At 56.3% G+C, this 19,213-nt stretch overlaps 1 protein-coding gene across 1 annotated transcript; it reads right to left on the bottom strand.

The window, feature by feature from the left end:
• Positions 1 to 730: 730 nt before the first annotated feature.
• Positions 731 to 16,162, bottom strand: IGLON5 (IgLON family member 5). Its single transcript, XM_045077433.1, has 8 exons — positions 16,031 to 16,162; positions 8,229 to 8,307; positions 7,323 to 7,555; positions 5,833 to 5,952; positions 4,341 to 4,475; positions 4,056 to 4,176; positions 3,365 to 3,519; positions 731 to 2,334 (listed from the first exon to the last, which is right to left on the bottom strand). Exons 1-8 carry the CDS (start codon positions 16,107 to 16,109, stop codon positions 2,246 to 2,248), a joined length of 1,011 nt encoding a protein of 336 aa, XP_044933368.1. The 5' UTR covers positions 16,110 to 16,162; the 3' UTR covers positions 731 to 2,245.
• Positions 16,163 to 19,213: the final 3,051 nt, after the last annotated feature.

The following is a 19,213-nucleotide window of genomic DNA, read 5'->3' on the forward strand; positions in this document are numbered from 1 at the left end:
GAGTGAGGAAAGAAATTTCCTGGAAACCCATTAGCAAACTTGCCTTATTGACCCCAAATTAGCCACATCACTGCAAGGGAAGCTGGGAAACCAAACATCTCAGCTTATATCATGGGAGGTGGGTCTTCTAGCAAAGGAGGAATAAACTAATGCATCTGTCTCAGGGAAGAAAAGGATAAAAGTGAGGTATTCTGGTTCAAGATTGGGATGAAAGAGGCCTTTAGGGAAATAGAGCTCTTGGATCTTTTTGGAAAGGTGAAGCCCGGGGTACTGGGTACCTGGGTCCTCTATATCTTTTCTATATCAGACTTTTCATTTCCTTTTTAATCAATGGTAAGAAACCTAACACAAACTGGCTTATACTTTCAGGGGAGTGTATTGCTTATATAAATGAATGTGGGCATCAGGTAAGCTTTGATCCAGCTACTCAAACAATGTCACCATGGACTCAGTTTCTTTAGACCTTCTTCTCTATACTCTAGTGTTTCTACCATTCTCGGCCTGTACATACTACCTTCCCCACCACTGCTATTCCCACAGACCCAAGATCTTCCATGTAACAGGGAAAAGCAATGGTGCAGATCTAGATAGATCTCACATCATTGTGTAATGGGTCAATTTCAAATCTACTTTAAGAGAGAGAGGGTAGAAATGATGCCGAGGAGGCACCACAAAAGACCCTTGGCCCTCCACTCACCCAAATCCTTAATGACCCTGACACTTGCAGGCAGAGACTTTGGAAAAAGGCGTTTATTGGTGTGGTGGTCTCAACACTCCCCATGAGTCGGAACACACGGCCCCCAGGGCCCCCCCACCCCCTCCCTGGTGTCCCTCTCCCACCCCTCCCCAACCCCCTGGACCCTGGGGATGGAAGACAATGTGGGATGGGGCCCACGCCCCCGTCTGAGGTACAGTCACTGCCCCTTGCCCCCCTCCCCCCACCCCTGCTCTGATCTCTTCCTCCCCAAGCTCTGGGTGTGTGGTTTGGGGTGAGTGTTTCTAGCGGGTCTCCCAGGAGTCAGAGCTGGCGACTTGACATCTTGGTCTGGACTGGGGATGTCTGTGATGCCTCTCTCTTCCCCACTCTGTGTAAGTGGTATGCATACTGCATATTCCTCCCATCAGAGCTGAAGTTACAGCCTCTCAGCGCCTCCTCCTGACAAGTTGCCCACTCTCAAGGGAACTATAAGCTGGTCACCAGCTGCAGGACAGCTGGAGCCGGGGGGCTATTGCTGGTCACAGTCGCTGGTATGTGTGTGTCTATTGGAGTGTGTGTGAGGGCGGTCAGGTCAGCCTTTGGGAGGTACAGTTGGTGGAGAGGTCGGGGGTGGTAGACCAGCAAGCCCACACCTGTGGGTGGCTGCAGCGGGCTGAGGGGAGCTAGGGGTGGGGTAGGGCAAAGCACTGAGACAGACAGGTGACCACAGGCACCAGTCTGACAGTTGGATGGAAGCACCGATTGGCCCAGATAGGGCCAGAAAGTCAAGGGAGGGAAGGGGGGGCAGAGAGAGTGGGAAGGTCTCAGGCTGCTGAGCCAGTGACGGGGCCTCGCTCGGGCTGCAGGCAGCTGATGGTGGACAGCAAGGAGGCCCAGAGCCAAGACGGAGCTCTCCCACCTGCTCACAAAGGCTGAATGAAAGCTTGACAGGCAAGTGCGCGACACCCCTCCTCACTCCTAACCGGCCCAGGAGACACACTCTCAACAGAGAGGGGAGGGGGTGCTGTGCGTGCATATACTGGGGACGGGGGAGCCTGGAAATCCTCTCCTCACAGCTTCTGCCACGAAGCCCACATACCTACCTCCAGCCAGAGGTGAGAGGCAGCAGCATTGGGGGCAGTAGGCGTGGGGGTTTTGGGGGAGGGAAGATTGCTGAGCCCCTCCCCCCCACACACATACACACGCGTGCAGGCTCATGCTCACACACATCCACTACATACACACGATCCGGTTGACAGCCTGAGCTAAGAGAGGGGTGTGGGGTGGCCGGGGGTGGGTCACAGTCGGAAACGTGAACGGTGGCGAAAATGGCTGTAGAAAGATGCATAATTTTGCGTTATCCCTCACAGTGATGGGTTCTCTAAAGAGCTTTCCTCCTCTTCCTCCTCCTCCTCCTCCTCTCTTCTTTCTCCTCGGTGGCAGAGAGCTCTTCCGCCCCCTCGAGACCCACGGCGCTTGCTCTCCCTTTCTCTCTCGATCCTGGCCTCAGGCCCCGCGCAGGGGGAGGCGAGCTGCATTGGGTTCTTCCTACATCCTCCACCACAGCCAGCCCAGGGCGGAGAGGAGGGTCAGGGGCCCCGGGGGCCTCGGGGCTGAGTTTTCCAGGGATCCTGGGCCTGGGGAAGGAGAGAGCGTCACAGGGGTGGCCTGGGAAGGGGAGACCCCGTGTGTGTCTCGCTGTTCCCTGTGTCTGCCCTGTCTCTGAGGGTGTCTTTGAGCCTCCCTCTCTAGGGGCTTTCCTGGGGCTTTTGTTCAGTGTGCCTGCTCTCCCACTCTGATCTGAGTCTCAGCATCTCGCCGAACATGACTTCACTCTGCTGCTCAGTCCCTCTCTCAGCCCCTGTCTTTCTCAGATCTTCACGTCGTGGAGGTCCATCCAGTACAGATACTATCCAGTATGGCTACGAAGCGTCTGGCAGTCAGCGCGCTGGACACGGGACCCTTGGCTTGTCTCCCTAGACTGGCTACGGCCCCCACTTCAATACTTTACTACTACGTTCCCCTTCTCCCGGCTACTGGAGCCAACACCTGCGATTGCCTCGACTCCACTTCCTGCTTCCCTCTGCCTTCGAAACATCTCCAGGCCACAGCGACTTTGCGCCACCGCTCCAGGCCTGGGTTACCGCGGTCGCCCCTTCCCTGGTCCCTTGGCCTCCATCTTGCGCCCCCTACAGGCTATTCCTCAAACAGCAGTCAGTGACTCTTCAGAACCGTCAACCCCTTGGTGAGTCCCTTGCTTAGCAGCCTCCAGGGGCCTCACCCTGCAATAGAATAAAATCCGAAATCCTTTCCATGGCCCATGAGACTTTGCCTCTCCTTCCCTCTTTAGCCTGAGACTCCACGGTGATCACTCTGCCCAGGTCACGCTAGCCTCCTTGCTGTGCCTTTGCGTACCTACAGCTTTCCCTCGACCTGCAAAACTCTTCCCGCAGATCTCCGCGGGGCTGGCTGCTTCTTACCATTCCAGTCTCAGTTCCGACCCCTAGTGGGCCCTCAAGGAATCGACATCCACTGAATGGATGCGTCTCTCGCTCAGTCACGTTGCTTGGGTCTCAGCTTGGGTCACTTTCCCAAGTTCGCGGTCAGTCTGGGGGCAGTCCCGGCCTCGTCCCCCCCCCCCAGTCCCCCCCTCCCGATCGGACGCACGCAGGAGGCGCATGGAAGCGCTGGACGTTCCCAGCCGGTTGGCGGCGCGACACGTGTAGTTGCCATAATGCCGGGCGCTCACGTTGGCGAAGAGAAGCATCGAGCGGGTGCGCTCCGTCTGCACCTTCAGGCCCTCGGCTGCACCGCTGATCAGCCTGCCGGGGATCTGGGTCAGGGATTGGGCCATGGGACCCTGGCGTGGGACTCCCTCGGGGTGCAGATCCCACTCCACCCCTCCGACTCTCATCCTCCCCCATTTCTCGGCAGCCCCTCATTCTGCCCCCTACCTCAAAGACCCCTAGCTTCGGGATCTAGCTCCCCATGGGTCCCCGGACCACTCCCACAGGCACCCCTGCCAGGCACCCCTACCCTTCAGGGTCACTGGACTCTCCCAGTGTGTGCCCCCAATCTCTACAGGCTCTCAGACCCTGGTGGACCTCAACCCCAATGGTCTCTGAAGCTTCCTCGCCATATCATGAGCATCGACCCCCAAATTTCCCTGAACAGCTCGAAGAGACAAGGTTCCAAATTCATATTGTGGGGCCCAAGATTTCAGTAAGCTCCCCAAGACCTCCCTGGGGCCCAGAGGACCCCATCCCCTAGAAGCTGGATCCCCAGTTCTCGGGATCTAGGGCTTGGCTACCTTCCCCCTACCCCCACCCCGCAGAGCACGCCAGGGTGCTGTCCTCACAGTCTGTCATCCTTGTACCACTGGAAGTCCGCAGGCGGCACGGCCATGGCTTCACAGCGTAGGAGGGCAGCCCGGCCCAGGGCCGTGCGGGCACTGGTCACATCCGTGATGGTTGGAGGATCTGGCCAGGGGCAAGATTCAGTGAATTCTCCTAGCGAGGTGAGGTCTAAGGGGTTCTGTCCCCATCCCCCTCCTCCCTCCTTTCCAGGCGTCCAGCACTCCCATGCTCCTCCCCAGGGACCCAGGGCCTGCCCCCCTTTCATGAGCAGTGCCAAGGGGGCTCACAGTTGACTGTGACCAGCACACGGCGGCTGTCAGGCGCCGAGTTGACGCCGTTGTGAGTCACGCACTCATATTCCCCGGCCTGGCCTCGCTGGATGTCAGAAATCTCCAGGATCTCGCCCTCCGAGGTGAAGCCGTCTGTTCGGGGAGGGAATGGGAGGGGGCGGGGCCGGACACAAACACTTAACACGGGACAACACGGGCACAACACGGACACACATCAGCGGGGCAGGCACCGCAGGGCCTGGAGTGCCCGGGTCAGTGTGAGCCAGGAGGGGTTTGGGGCAGGGGTGTGGATCCCGGCCTGGGATCTCCTGCTAGGGGTGGGGCAAGGAATGAGGGTCAGGAGCCTGGTAACTAGAACCCAATGGGGAGAGTCCTAGAATTTGGGGATGCAACCGATCCAGGGATCTGGAGTTCACCATTAAGATCATGAGGCTCACAGAACCCAGTTGGGGGGATCCCAGGATTTGGGAGCTCAAAAAGATCCAGAAACTACAGACCAAAAGAGGGGGTGGTCCAGAGTTTTGGGAGCTTATTCTTGGGTTCAGGGAATCAGGATCAAGTAATTGGGATCAGTAATTCAGATATCTCGGGGCTCATGACACATCACCAGGCTTGGAAGACCCTTTGGGACAAAGGGCATCTAGGGATCCAGGATCTCAAGCCCAGGACTGTGGGGCTCAGATGACCTGGTGTGAAAGGATCCAGGATCTGAGACTGAGTTATTGGGTTCTTGGGTCTCGGGGATAGAGTGACTGGCACCTTTGCTCTCTAAAGTCCCAGTGACTGAGGGTCTAGGGATCTGGGGGGTGGGGGTGGAGATCCAGGCACACAAGGTGCTGCATATCACGTTCAGGTACTGTGGGGGCTATGTTTGGGGGGATCCTAGAGTAGTGGTTCTCAGCTCCATCACCAGAATCACCTGAAGGGCTTGTTAAAACAGACTGGTGGTGGTGACGGTGGGTGAGGGAGATTTCTAATTAGGCCTGCAATGGGTCCAGAAGGGGTGTTTCTGGCAAGCTCCCGGTGATGCCGATGCTTCTGATCTGGGGACCACAGTCTGAGAATGGCTGGGCTAGAGCATCTGGCAGAGGAGATGTAGTGAAATGACCAGGAGATGGGAACAGAGGCAGGGGCCACTGGTTATAACCTGACTTAGGGTTAGTGGTAGGGACTGAGGACCCAGAATTAAGTTAGCCGGTGGGGAAGAGACCAGGGCTACTGGGGTGGGGACAGGGAGCAGGCTGGGGTCCAGCAAGTGAATTAGAGACAGTGGTTCAGCCCTGCAGGTGCTGAAGGCTCTGAGGCTCTGAGGGCTGCTGGCGACATAACGGGGTCAGTGGGGAAGGGGGAAAGCAGGTCATGACAAGGTTTGGGGGAATGAGGGATGGAAGAAAAGGGGAGTCTGGAAATCTAGCTAGGGATAAGGGGGATCAAGGGGCCCGGACTGCGGAGTAGGGAAAGGGGTTTTGGGCCAGGGTGGGGTCCTCACCTCGGAGCTGCCTCCAGGTGACTGTGGGCTCCGGCCGTCCCACGGCCAGGCAAAGCAGGTTCACACTGCCCCCCTCGTTCACTGTCACAGGCGAGGAGATGTTCACGATGCGGGCAGGGACTGCAGGCCAGAAGGGGAGAGGTCAGTGAGAGGCCGAATATGGCCTCCAAGGACCCAAGAGCCCTGGCCCCCAGCCCCTCCTCCCTTATACCCAGGGGATCAGCCAACATTCTCTCTATCTTTCTGAGAATTCCTCTGTGTTTCTCCCTTGACTCTTGGGTCTGGCTCCTTGTCTAACTGCTGGTCTCTCTTTCCTGTTCGTTTGCAGTCTCTGTCTCTCTGTCTCTCTCTGTCCCTCTTCATCCCAACTTGGTTTCTCTGCCTTCTGGTCGGAACTCCTCCCACCTTATCTCTGTCTATTTTTATTTATTAATTGTTATTATTCTTATTTTAGACAATTTATTTCTATAACAAATACTCATACGGTGCTTCTGGCATGGTAATCCTGTTCTCAGTGTTTTACACAAATTAGCTCATTAAACCTTCACCACCCTGCCACCCCCTGGGGTAGATGTCGCTATAGTCATCAATTCTAACACATATGTCTGTTTCTCCCACCCACTGGAACCTTATTCCAATCAGGAAGGTCTGCCAACATAGAATGCCAGAGTTTAATTGGCGGGGTTATTTCTCTTTTCTTTTTTGGCAGAGCATAAAATAAAGATGCCCCTTCCAGCTGACCATGTCTTGGATCTGATACATGACAGAGTCATCCCATTTTACAGATGAGGAGTCCGAGGCCGCCTGGCTTGCTCAGGGTTCCTCAGCAGCTGGGTGGTCTGGCTTCTGAGTCGGGGCTTGTCATGGGCCCCCTGGGCTGTCTCTGTCTCTGGGTCCCTGTCTTTCCAACTGCTCCCTGTCCTCCTGAGCTCTGTCCCCTGTTGATCTCTCTGTTTCCTGCCCACCTTTCCCTCTGAATTCTGGGGCATCTAGCCACATGGGACCTGCTCTGCACACCCGACTCATTTTCTCCCCCCAATCCCTGCAGCGCTGCTCCGTGTCTGGTACCAGCATTGCACCCAGCTGAAGGTCTCAGCTCAGATGTTATGTCTGGGAAGCCGCCTCCTTAGAAAGTCAGCTTCAAAAGGGTAGGGAGAACCCGCCTGGCTCCTTCTCCAACCCTCACGCCTAGAGCACTGCCAGCACATAGTAGGTGCTCAGTAAACAGAGTTGAGGGGAGCCGGTCTTCCCTGAGCACCCCCTCACCCCTGCAGCTCTCCTGCCCTAGAAGCTGTCATGCTGAAAGGTCACTTTCTGGGTGGCTGTCCCTCCTTCCGCTTGGCTGAAATCTGCGAGGGCAGGGTGTGTGTCTGCCTCCCACACCATGTATCCCCAGGATCAGGGATCAGACAATTGGCAAGGATGTGAGGATTCCCTCTCCCTCGTGCCCTCCGTCCCCTCTGCCACCCAAGGCCCAGCCGAGGGCTCACCGTGGACGATGAGGTAGACCTGAGTGGTGTACGGCTGGTGGCGGGTCTGGAAGGAGCAAGTGTAGAGGCCCTCATCGCCGAGCCCCACCTGGGTGATGAGGATGGAGAACTCTTCGGGCGTGTTAATGAGCAGCCGCACCCGCGGGTCACTGGTCCAGCGGTCATTGCCCGCGTACAGGATGTTGGAGCGGTTCAGCCAGGCCACACGGGTCACATGCTCGTCAATGAAGCAGCTTTGGGAGGACAAGGGTGAGGGTTCTTCTCTCCTCCACCCCAGAAGGCCCTCCAGGTTCTGCCATCGTGGGGGCTCAGAGGTGGGGAGAGGAAGGCTCACTGCATCGCCAGTTCCCACTGAAGCCCTGTGTGGGAGAAGTGACTGGGCCCACTTTACAGGTGGGTAAACTGAGCCTCGAGTTTGAGCCCAAGTGCGCAAAGGAAGGGTAGCTGATGGTTACTGAGTGAATGTTGTGTGCTAGAGACTGGAAAAGTATCTGGAGCACTCTGGGAGAGACAGGCAGAGATGCAGAGATGAGGAATGGAGACCCAGGGAGAGAGGGATAGAGACCCAGAGCAAGGGCAGACCTAGCGTAGGGAGCAGCACTGAGCGGGGGGAATAAGCCTGGCTCCCATCTGTTAATTGGTCACTGTGTGCTGTGCTCTCCGAACTTGGAATGTGTGTACAAAATCTTGAATCCCTGTGGCAGCCCTCATAGTGGTTATCATCCCTCCACCCATTTCACGGATGGGGACACCCAGGCCCAGGCACAGAACCAGGCCCAGTGTCATGCCCCTAACCACCTCTCCTGACTGACAGGGGCCAGGCTGTCCGTGCAAGTCAGGATTGTCTTCTGAGGAAGGCAACAGAGCGGGACTGGGTGATTTCAGAGTCCCTGAGATCAGAGGTACCTGAGGGTGGCGTTGTCACCTTCGCACACTGTGTAGTTGTCCGCGGGAGAGCTGAACTCCAGGCTCTGGGACAGCAGCCCTGTGGACAGGAAGGGCAGCTCAGCGGGGACTGGACACGTCTGGACACCCGCAGACATTTCCCACACCCCGTGGCAAACGCAGTCATCGATGTTTCCAGAGACGTGCTGCAGACGCACTCGGAGCAAACATACGCAGCCTGTCCCTTTCCGCAAGCTCGCGCTGACTCAGACAGACTGGGATACACAGGCCTACATGCCTCCAAAGACACTGAGACCACATCCTAATCACGGCACACAGACACACGCGTGCACACACACATATACATATTCACAGAGGTCATGCCCAGAGGCACACCCATATACGTACGCAGATACACAATCGCATAAATGTGTATGCAGACATGCACACACGTGTCCACACGGTTGCTCACATATTCACAGTGTACACACACACACACGCTCAAAGTTCAAGGACACACGGAGCCATATATAGACTCACACAGGTGCACATACAGACACACAGATGTACACGTACACAGGCACCGACACATTCAGGCTCATGGCGCACACACACACAGATCCATGTACACATAGCAATTCAGAAACACAGGGAAATACACAGTCACCCACATGTGTACACAGACCTACGGACACAGAAATGCGGACACATGCTCCCCAACACAGGCGCGTGCATGTCTCCACTCAGACACGCTGCTATCGCGGATGCACAGATTCGCCCTTGGGCCCTGTGTACAGCCACAAGGACGCAACTCAGACACACCCGCCTGCCCGTGCTTGCGGGGCACACCTGCAGGCACACACCCACGCCAGCCCGCACCCTCCAGCGCAGCTCATGGGCACCATCGCCCAGCAGAGCCCACACCCCCATCTATTCATGTCTGTGGACCGTGGCCAGTGGGCTGGACCAGGGCCAGGGAGTGGGGGCTGGGCACACAGAGGCGGAGGCGGATGGAGCCGCACAGGGGTGGGGAGAGGCTGGATGACCTTGGATGCCTGGGGAAGGAGGGCTCAGCATGGGGCTGCCCTGCCCCCGCCCTCGCATGAGGAGCTAATTAATCTAATGAATTAATTGCCCATGCAGCCCCAATGACTCCCATGGGCCCCATCAGCAGCCCCTCAGGACTGGGCTGGGGCAGAGCCAGTGTGGAGGGCTCCCCAGGTCCTGGGGTTTGGGGTGGGCCCTGCAGCCCCGCCCCGTGGCCAGAGTCACTTCTGGATGCAGGGAAGGGGCCTGCCTGCACCCGAGCTGTGCAGAGTGGACACGGCCACACAGCCATGGTAACAGCAGGAGACGGCCAGCAGACAGACACGCACAGAGACAGACACATCGCCGGGGCCCAGGGAAGACACGCAGAACCCAGGCTGGGCCAGGAAACAGTCTGACACTCCAACATCCAGAGGGCAATGGGGCCTGCTCGGGGGCCCCGTGTACACACACTCTTGCTGACACACAGCCCAGGACCCATGCCCAGCAGAAGGTCAGCCCACTGTACACAGATAGACCCACACCGTCGCACTGACACCAACAGCCCCACACGCAGGTGGGGGCTGTCTACATGCAACTGGTTACAGCCCCATCTGGGGGCCATTGCTGGCTCTCTCTCTCTCTCCCTCTCTCTCTCACACACACACACATACACACTAGCCTCATTAGTCACGCTGACACTACCAGCCGAAGGGCCATGCTCACCACCCCCCACCCCTGCACTCTGGAAAGTCGTGCAGAAAGCTACAGTGTGCGAGGAAACGGTTACCCTGTCACAGCCTCTCAAATACAAAGGAGCCACCCTGGGCCAAGAATCGGGTGCAGGCAGTCACGCTGTCACCGACGATCAGATCACACACACACACACCTCCCACACACACACACACATGCCACGGGACCTGTCATACTCCTGCTCACACACTCACAGACCTGGGCTTCTCCACTTTGGCCCCACTGACGTTTGAGGACAGGTGCTTCTCCCCTTTAGGGACTGTCTTGTCCCCACCAGGGACTGTAGGGGCTCCATACCGCTATCCCTGGGATCTACCCACTGGATGCCAGTAGCTGCCCCCCTTCACAGTGGTGACGATCACAACTGCTCTGGACATTGCTCGATGATGCCCCATAGGGGACAAAATCCCCCCTCCTCCTCCGGTGACAGCCACTGTCCAAGGTTACAGGAGGCCTGGTCGTGAAGACGGAGCTGTCCAAGGTCCCCCAGGCTTCAGGGGCCCAGGGCTCCCGAGCTAAGTCCTGGGCTACACCAGCTGCTGCTGGCGAGAGCAAGGCCCGCAGACACAGGCGGACCTCAATCCTATGTCCTGGCAGACGGAAACAGACACACACTCCTTCCAGAGAGATCTTCCTAACACTCAGAGCTGCCTCCGCTTCTCCCGTGGCTCCCTCCTGCCCCCAGGACAAAACTCAGCCCCCCTCAACTTGGGTCTGAGACCCTGGAGTCACTCTCCTGCTTTGTCTCCCTGGGTGTGTGACCCAGGTCCACATTCCCCACTTTTCTCCTGGTCCCTCTGTCCCACCGCTTATGACAAAAATGCTTCTCCTTCTCCAAGGGTCTCTTATAATGACGCCTCTCCTAGGAGAGACAGCTCCCAGGGGACCCTGGATCCGAGTCATCTGCTTCTCCCACCTGCTCCTGCAGGGCAGAGCCTGGCTCAGACCATCTGTATCCCCAGCACGCCCAGCTCCAGGCTCAGCTGAGGGCAGTCCCAGGAGGTAAGAGATGAAGGAATCCATGTCTCAGACAGGTCTTGGATTTTTGGTCCCTGTGTCATGAATCTGCATGCCTGTCTCACACAATTCCCAGATTCCAGAATCAGGACCCTCCTCCCTGCTGTGTGACCTTGGGTAAGTCCCTGCTCTTTCCTGGGCTTCGGTAAGTGGAAGTAGGGGTTGGGTTAGTCATTCCATACCCACTCAGTCCCTGAGCACTGCTCTTCCCTCTGTCTCGGTCCTTTTCACCCCGGATCCTGTCTGAGCATGTGTCCTTCAACAGATGGGAGCCCCTCAGGGAGAGGCCTGGGTCTGACCCACCTCCAGGGTTCCAGCATTGCTGGCTCTGGGCCTGGCCCACAGGAGGCCTCAAAAGATGTTTAGTGTAAAAATAAATAAGCCAGTGCACATGAGATCCACTCTGTAGGAATTCTGCTTAGAAAACTCTCCCTTAATTCTGGGAAGCCCTCCTTACCCCCTCTAAGCCTGGTCTGTATTCCCACAGTGCCTGGACTACCTCCATTAAAGCTCATATCACACCATGGTGGCCATCTGTTGTCTGTTTCCCCCTTCAGACTAGAAGTTTCTTGAGGGCAGAGCCTGGGTCTAACTCAGGTCTGTATCCTCAGCATCTCCCAGCATATGGCCTGACCCTGGAAGGCCTTGGGAAATACCTGTTGAAAGAGTAAATGTAAAGAGATACGTACAGCATGTGTCTCCAACTCTTGAACTGCTATTCATCCTTCAAGACCCAAACTCAAATGCCCCCTCCTCCAGGAGGGCCTCCCTGACTGCTCAAGACAGAGAATCTCAACCCTTTCTACTGGATACCCTCTAACTCAGCTGGGACAGTGTTCAGGGGTGCCTGCCCAGCCCGAATCTTGGCTGTGTCCCCCAGAGCTGGGTTTAGCCCAGAACAGGGAAGTGTTTGTAGGAAGAATGAATGGTCCTGAGAGACTGGATAAGAAAGCCGGGAGGAATCTGTGCTAAGAGAACAAATGTCTGCCCCACCATTTCCTGGCTGGGTGAGCCCTAGACAGTCTCAGCCTCAGTTTCCCCCATCTATAAAAAGGAAAAAAAAAAAAAAACCAACAGTCATTCCCTCTAAGGGTTTTGTGGGGCATTCCATGAGAACATGCAAGCAAAATGTTTAGCTCAGCGCTTAGCATGCAGGAATGGTCCACTAAATGCTAACTGTTCTTAACAGCACCTTCTTTTTTAAGAAACATCTATTGCTATCTGGGGTTCGGTGTCAGTCCCCCGGGGGTGGGGGTGGGGGACCCGTTGCTCTATGCCCTGCACCCACCAGAGTTGAGTCGGCGACTCATGTCTGGTTGCCCTGTCAGCATCTGCTCTGACACCACCATGCCAGCATAACCAGGCCACTGAAAGAACAGACTGGGTACCCGGGCTGCCGGGGTTCGAGCCCCCTCACCGCCAGTTACTTGCACAAATTCCTTCACCTCCCCGGGACTCAAGTTTCCCCCTGTGTAAGTAGGGATGATAATTGTGCCTCCTGCATGGTGTTGCGGGTGGTGGGGAGGATGACAAGAGGTCACCCAAGCAACAGGTTCAATGCAGAGCCTGCTAGCTGAGTGCCTGCCCACAGCCCCCACGTGTGCTGGCTGATGGGATGGTGGTGCGACAGGTGCCCCAGCTGGTCTGGGGGGCCAGTGGTGACTGGAAGGACCCACTCGGGTCCATGCCAGTCTGCACTAGTAGCCTTCATACCCCTTGATAAGTCAAGCGATGAAGGTCACATGTAGGTAAGTTTCCTCCCCTTAAGTGAGAAAGAGATTTCTAACAGATGGAGGGCCTCTGGTTGGAGATAAGCACCTCCTGCTACCCCTCAAAGGGGGAACTTTGGTGAAGCTGGGACTCTCCAGTGGGGGGAAGCTTGGATTCCACAGTTCTGGAACCCACCAATGGGAAGCCAAGGCCCACAAGGGTGGGTGACTTGTGGCGGTCACTCAGGGAGCTGTGGCAGAAGTGAGGCTGGACTCAGGGAGCGGTGGGGGATGCATTGGGAGGGGGTGTGGCTCTGGCAGAGAAGAGCTGGTGAGAAGGGGCTGCAACCCCCAGATCCCCCTTCCTCTCTGCTGACCTCCAAGTGTAGGGGCCTTCCCAGGACAGATGTCTGGACTCCCTGAGCCAAGAACCCTGGAACTATCCATTATATAATGGCTGCTCCTTTCGGCTGGTTCCCCCCTCAGGACCTTTGCCTCCACTGTTCCCTTGGGATCTTTTAAAGGCTGACTTCTCTCCTTTCCTTCTGAACTCTGCTCCCTGCAGCTCAGACAGGGCTCTCTCAACCACCAGAGCTCCCATGGTCGTCCCTGAAATCACTCTTAATTTCTTTACACTACCCTTCGTCACTCTCTGAGATTACCTGTTTACTTACTTGCTTGTTTTTCTTGTTTCTAGGTTTTGATCTCTCTCCATCCCACTAAGATTGAGGGCTCCTTGACTTCATTTGGCTTGCTCACTGTCGCGTATATACACATCCCCAGTGCCCAGAACAGAGACTCTGTGCTCAAATATCCAGTCCGGACAGACCGGGTGCTCAGAGGAACATGGACAGTGGCCAGCACGCCCTGTTCTGCCTGCCCCACTCCGTCCAGCACCCCTCACCGGCTAGAAGTGAATATATGTATGTGTGAGTGTGAGTGTTGGCACAAAGAATTTAGAAAAGAAACTAAAGATAGAACCATATCTCTGGATGCCGGGGAGCTTAAGTGGGGGGAAAAAAAAAAAAGCCAGTTGCGGAGAAATGGGCTTATTTTGTTTCTGTCTCAGGGAAAGCATCAGCCAACAAACCAACACCTTACATGTGTTCAACTCTGCGTGTCTGACTTTGAGTGAGGGAAGCCGTGACCTGGGCTTTCTCAAGAGAGTGCAGGGAGTGCATGTTGGAGGGGCGGGGCCAGGACAAGGTGGGGTTTGCTCTAATACATACTTGTAGAGGATGTATGTGTGTGCTCACTTGCATGCATTCCTTCTGGAATGTGAAAAAGAGCAAATGAATCGGTGAGGAGAGGAAATGCAATTTTGTGTATGCCCCCCCCACACCCAGCTTTTTCTCAGAGAGCCCCAGCTGTCAGTGGGTGGGGCTGCTTGCTGCCACTTAGATCTGTCTCAGACCAACCCCCAATGCCTCTTGCCCTAGTCTCTGATGGGGAACCCAAGGCCTGGCAGTGGGAGAGGACTTGGTCCTAGGTCACAGACCGCCTCCTGGCTCCAAGAAGCTCCCAGCCCAGGATGTGTGTACAACAGCAATTTCTGGGATCTGGAAGATTCAAAGTAGAAAATGGGAAGTTATCTTGAGACTGAAGGAAAAGAAGGGGTGGTGAAGGGAGAGGGGAAGAAGGATGGGGGTCACGAGGTTATGAGGAACATGGAAAGAAGGAGAAGACAAGGGACAAGGAAAGGACAAGGACAAAAAATGGGAGGTGTCAGGGACCAAGATGGGACGTGATTTTCCAGGAGTGAAACGATCGAAGAACAAGGGGGCCAGGACGAGACAGGTGCGTGTGTGTGACGATGAGAAGCAGGGCCCAAGGCAGGGAGGGCAGATGTGAAATTGTACTGAGGACGGCAGGGATGGAGAGACAGAGACCCAGAGACAGAGACAAGCGGGATATCCCCCAGAGTTAGGGAGCCTCTGGAAATGACCTAAAGAGACGAGTGACAGAGGCAGAGAGACACAGACAGACAGAGCGTCAGACGGTGATTCAGACAGGTCAGGCTGGAGGAACATTGGAACCTGCTCCAACCCACTGAGGCTCCAGTCAGCTGAGGCCCTCGGGCTGGGGGGTCCTGCGCACTGGGCTCTGTTTGTGTGACTGTGGGTGTCTGCAGGCGCAGCTCTGGGTCAGACCGGTGACGGGTGTTTATGTGTCTGTGCGAGACCTGGTCTGTGTGGGTGGGAGACTGAGAGTGGCTGCCTCCTTGAGACTGTTGAGGTCTCTAGGTTGTCCCTGACTGTGTGTCCCTGACTGTGATCCTTGGTTCAAGGCAGGGCCTGGGGGAATCCTCCAGAAGCTCTGAGTTAACCCTGATCCCTGCCTCCCGCCTTCTTGCTCTTGCCTCCTCTCTCCAGGGGGCACATCCTGGACCATCCCTGGCTGCCAACCCACTGGGGAGCCACAGGGTCCCAGCCGCCATCCACATCCGCTCTCCAAAGACTGCCCAGCTCGCCCCTCCCCACTCCACACACCAACCCCCAGCCCCACTCCTCCCTACTCTCAGCAGGGCTGAGATTAACCCATTGACCCCAGGTTAACCCTTTCCTTCCCTCCCTTCCCAATCTGCCCCTCTCATCCTCAGTCCAGCCTCTGAACCCTGCTACTCAGCCAGAGCTTCCTGCGTCTGAGTCCCCAGCCCAGCACCCCCAACTTCCTGGATCACCAGCTCCATTCCCCTACATAACTGCAACCTCCCAAACGCGGGCACTTTCTCCCCACCTCGATGACCCAGCTGGGAGGCCAGAGCCCCTCTTCTTTTCCTGGCCCTGGGAAGGAGGTCTGTGGATACCCCTGCCGCCTTCTTTTACAGACCCTGGGAAGACACCATCCCCCCACCTTTGCCCAGAAACGCCCACCCCAGCCCTCAGGCCAGGACCCCCTCAGGGACTGTCTTCACTCAGAGATGAAAACCCCCGACGGGGCATCCCCTTCCCCTCCACACCCCAACTCAGTTCAGAGAGCCTGCCCAAGCACTTTAGCGTTTGATCCCTCTCCCTGATCCGGAGCCGCAGACTCCCGCCCCCAGGCCGGGATCAGGTGTCCGCGACCCTCTCGCCTGCCGGGAGAAGCCGACCTCCGCCCGTAGGCCCAGGCTTCAGCCCCGGGACGCGGAACCCTGCCCCCGGGGCACAAATCCGGGCGTCCCCTTCCCAGCCAGGGGGTGCAGCCCCCGCCCCCGGACCCAGACCTCAGCGTTCGGGGGGCCTCCCCTTCCCCGCCTGGGATGCAGCCCCCCACCCCCAATCCCCGCTCGGGACCCCGGCTCCCGGCCGAGCCCCCCCGCTCCCGACGCTGCGGTACCTCGGCTGATGACGGCCAGGCCGGCCAGGGCGGCGGCGGCGAGAAGCCGGAGCCGGGCCCCGGGCGCAGGGGGGGGCATCGCGGCAGCGGCGGCGCGAAGGGGGAGGGGAAAGGGGGGGCCGGTCCGGGGCGCGCGAGGCCGGGGGGAGAGGGGGAGGGGGAGGGGGACCCCGCCTGCGGCTGCACCGGCCCGGGGGGCGGCGGGGGCGGGGGGAGGGGGCTGGGGGGGCGCGACGAGGCGGCCGGAGCTGCTGCAGACCCGGGGAGGGGGGCGGTGCTGACGGGCAGGAAGGCCGACCAATCAGGGGAGGCGGGGGGCCGGGGAGGCGGGGCCGAGGGGGGGTTGCTTGTTGGAGGGAGAGGCCTTTGTTACTGCGGCCCGGCCCCTACCCCCTCCCGCCCCGGGCGTCCCCACGTCTTCCCATCTCGAATCCCCAGAACCCCGGGTCGGGGACTCTTCTTGAGCCCACCTCCTTTCTGCTTCAGGTCCTTATATCATCCTCCCTCAGACCCAGGAGTCTGGTCCCCAAGCCCCTCCTCCCACAGACCCAGGAGTTTGGGACCCCAGCCCCTCCTCCCTCAGACCCAAGAGTCCGGGTCCCCAGCCCCTCTTTCTTTAGACCCTGGAGTCCAGACCCCCAGCCCCTCCTCCCTCAGACTCGGGAGTCCAGTCCCAGCTCCTCCTCCCTCAGACCCGGGAGTCCAGGCCCCCAGCCCCTCTTCTCTCAGACCCAGGATTCTAGGATCCCAGTTCCTTTTCTTGTGGGCACAGTTCTTCTTGTGGGACACGGTTCAGTTTCTCTACTTTCAGGAATAACATTGACTTTTGGGGTAAAATTCCCTTTTCTCTCTTTACTCCAGTCCTCCTCCTCAGCATAACAGAGGGAATTGGGGAAGGAGTGGGGACCTGGTCATGGGAGTGGGGAGGAGATGGTAAGGTGCAGAAAATCTAGACTCCCCATTCTTTCACTTACTTGGCTGTGTGACCTTAGACAAGTCACATCTCTTCCCAGAACCTCTGTGGCTGCCTTGCAAGAGGGAATAATTTCTATTTCCCAAGGTTATTGAAAACAGAAGAGATCCTGGGGACATAGCTGGCTCTGCCCGGCGTCCCAAAAACCTGTGGTTAGTTCTTTCCTCCTGGTTCCACCAGGCGCACACTTACTAGGTGATGTGGGAAACAGAGGCAGAATAAAGTTTATTACGTTTCCTTACTGTCTGCAGCCCATTGACAAGTCCTTGAATCAGGCATAGTGACATTCCTCTAGGAACTCAGCTGCCTTGATGTTGATACTTTGCTAAGGGCAAAAGGCAATCTTAGCCCAGCCCCCAGGATCCTGTAAGTTTACTTTAACAAATAAAGATTCCTTTGGAAACTTCCTTTATCTCCACCCCCTCAAGAGACATGCTGACAATCTCTTCCAAGCATATGACCCACCTACATACATCTGAAGGGTCTCATGACCTAGTTTTTATTAAACAATAATAAATAAATGACCTTTTCCTAACAATAGCTAACCCCTTTCAGGATCCCGGAAACCTCATTTCCAAAATACCTGGGAGCCTTACACATATCCCTAACTGGCTCCCAAATTGAACGTATATAATGGGCCAGTCCTCATGACCCCAGTGCAGCTCTTTCTGCCCACGGGTCCTGTCCCTGTGCTTTAATAAAACTACTTTTTTTTGCACCAAAGATGTCTCAAGAATTCTTTCTTGGCCATCACTTCAAGCCTTAATGTCTTCCCTATGTCACTTAGTAAGGTCCTCCCTCTGGGCCTGCCAGGTGAGGTGTCCCTGTTCCTGTCCCCTGCATTGACCTCTGAAGCAAGATAAGTCTCAGCTTCCACCGTGTCTTGGCAGGTGCAGGCAGGAGTTTCTGAAGTCACCCCACAGGGGCTGTTGTACTGCACAAACACATCCCCCCCCCCCCCCCCCGCAATCCAGGATGTCTGCAAGAGCAGCCTGCTCTGTTTTTAAAATCGGTCTCTACTCTGTCCACCCCTCCCTGTCCTGGGTAATCTCACTGGTCTGAGCTGCCACCATTTCCCCCTGTAGGACTGCTCTGACTACAGCAGCCAGTGTCCTGGTCCACCCTCCACCCTCAGATGCACAACCACTGAACACATAAACCGGCCGATGCCCCTCCCCCACATCAAACATTCACTCAGCTCCAGCTGCTCTGGCTTTCATTCTGTTCCTCAAACAAGCCAAACTTGTGGCAGCCACAGGTGCTTGCACTGGCTGTTCCCTCTGCTGGAATGCTCTTCCTACCACATTGGCACCAAACTCTATCAAGTGTTACCTTTATTTTTTAAAGATTTTATTTCAGGGAGAGAGAGAGAACAAGCAGCAAGAGGAGCAGAGGAAGATGGAGAAGCAGACTCCCAGCTGAGCAGGGAGCCCAATGCTGGGCTAAATTCCAGGATCCTGGGATCATGACCTAAAGGTAGATGCTTAACTGACTGAGTCATCCAGGTACCCCATATCAGATGTCACCTTTAAGAAGACTTTGTCAATCATGCTAACCAAAGTAAACCCCCTCCCAACACAAGAGATGGGATACCTGCTTTATTTTGTCAATTGCTTTTATGATTCCCTTATTTCATGAACTTGCTGTTTATTTTCAGTCATTACCCAACCACAGTACACAACCACTACCTTCAGAATATCTTTGCTAGGGAGGGTCTTCTCTGCTTTTGCTCAGGTCTGCGTCCCCAGAGCCAAACCCAGTGACTGACACATAGAAGGTATTCACTAAATCAGTACTGCAGGGATGAGTTGGATGACTTGTCCTATTTAGGCAGATAAGGGGATGAAGATCCACAGAGAAGAAGAGATCCACCCAAGTTAACCCCACCAGGTGGTACAGGACCCAGGGGGACACTGCAGATGGCTTGCACTGGTTCTGGAGTACTGACTGCTAGATTGCCAGTAATTTTGCAAACTGGATGTTAAACCACTGTTAGTTTGAAACTGGCTGTGAAATGAGTATTTATACCATGGCAACTAGCAAACATTATAAATCAGACCTTTTTTTGGAGGGTCATTTCATCAGTACACCACTGTACAGAATCTGCTGTGGCCCTGGCAAAGATCATTTATTGCTCCCCTTGAACTCAGGACCATCCAAACTTAGGATGAGGATGGGATTCCTCTTCTTGGATTGGCCCATGCCAGGGC

This window comes from Mustela putorius, unplaced genomic scaffold, assembly GCF_011764305.1.
Source record: "Mustela putorius furo isolate JIRA1106 unplaced genomic scaffold, ASM1176430v1.1 tig00000196_pilon_pilon_pilon, whole genome shotgun sequence".
NCBI classification, from domain to species: Eukaryota; Metazoa; Chordata; class Mammalia; order Carnivora; family Mustelidae; genus Mustela; species Mustela putorius.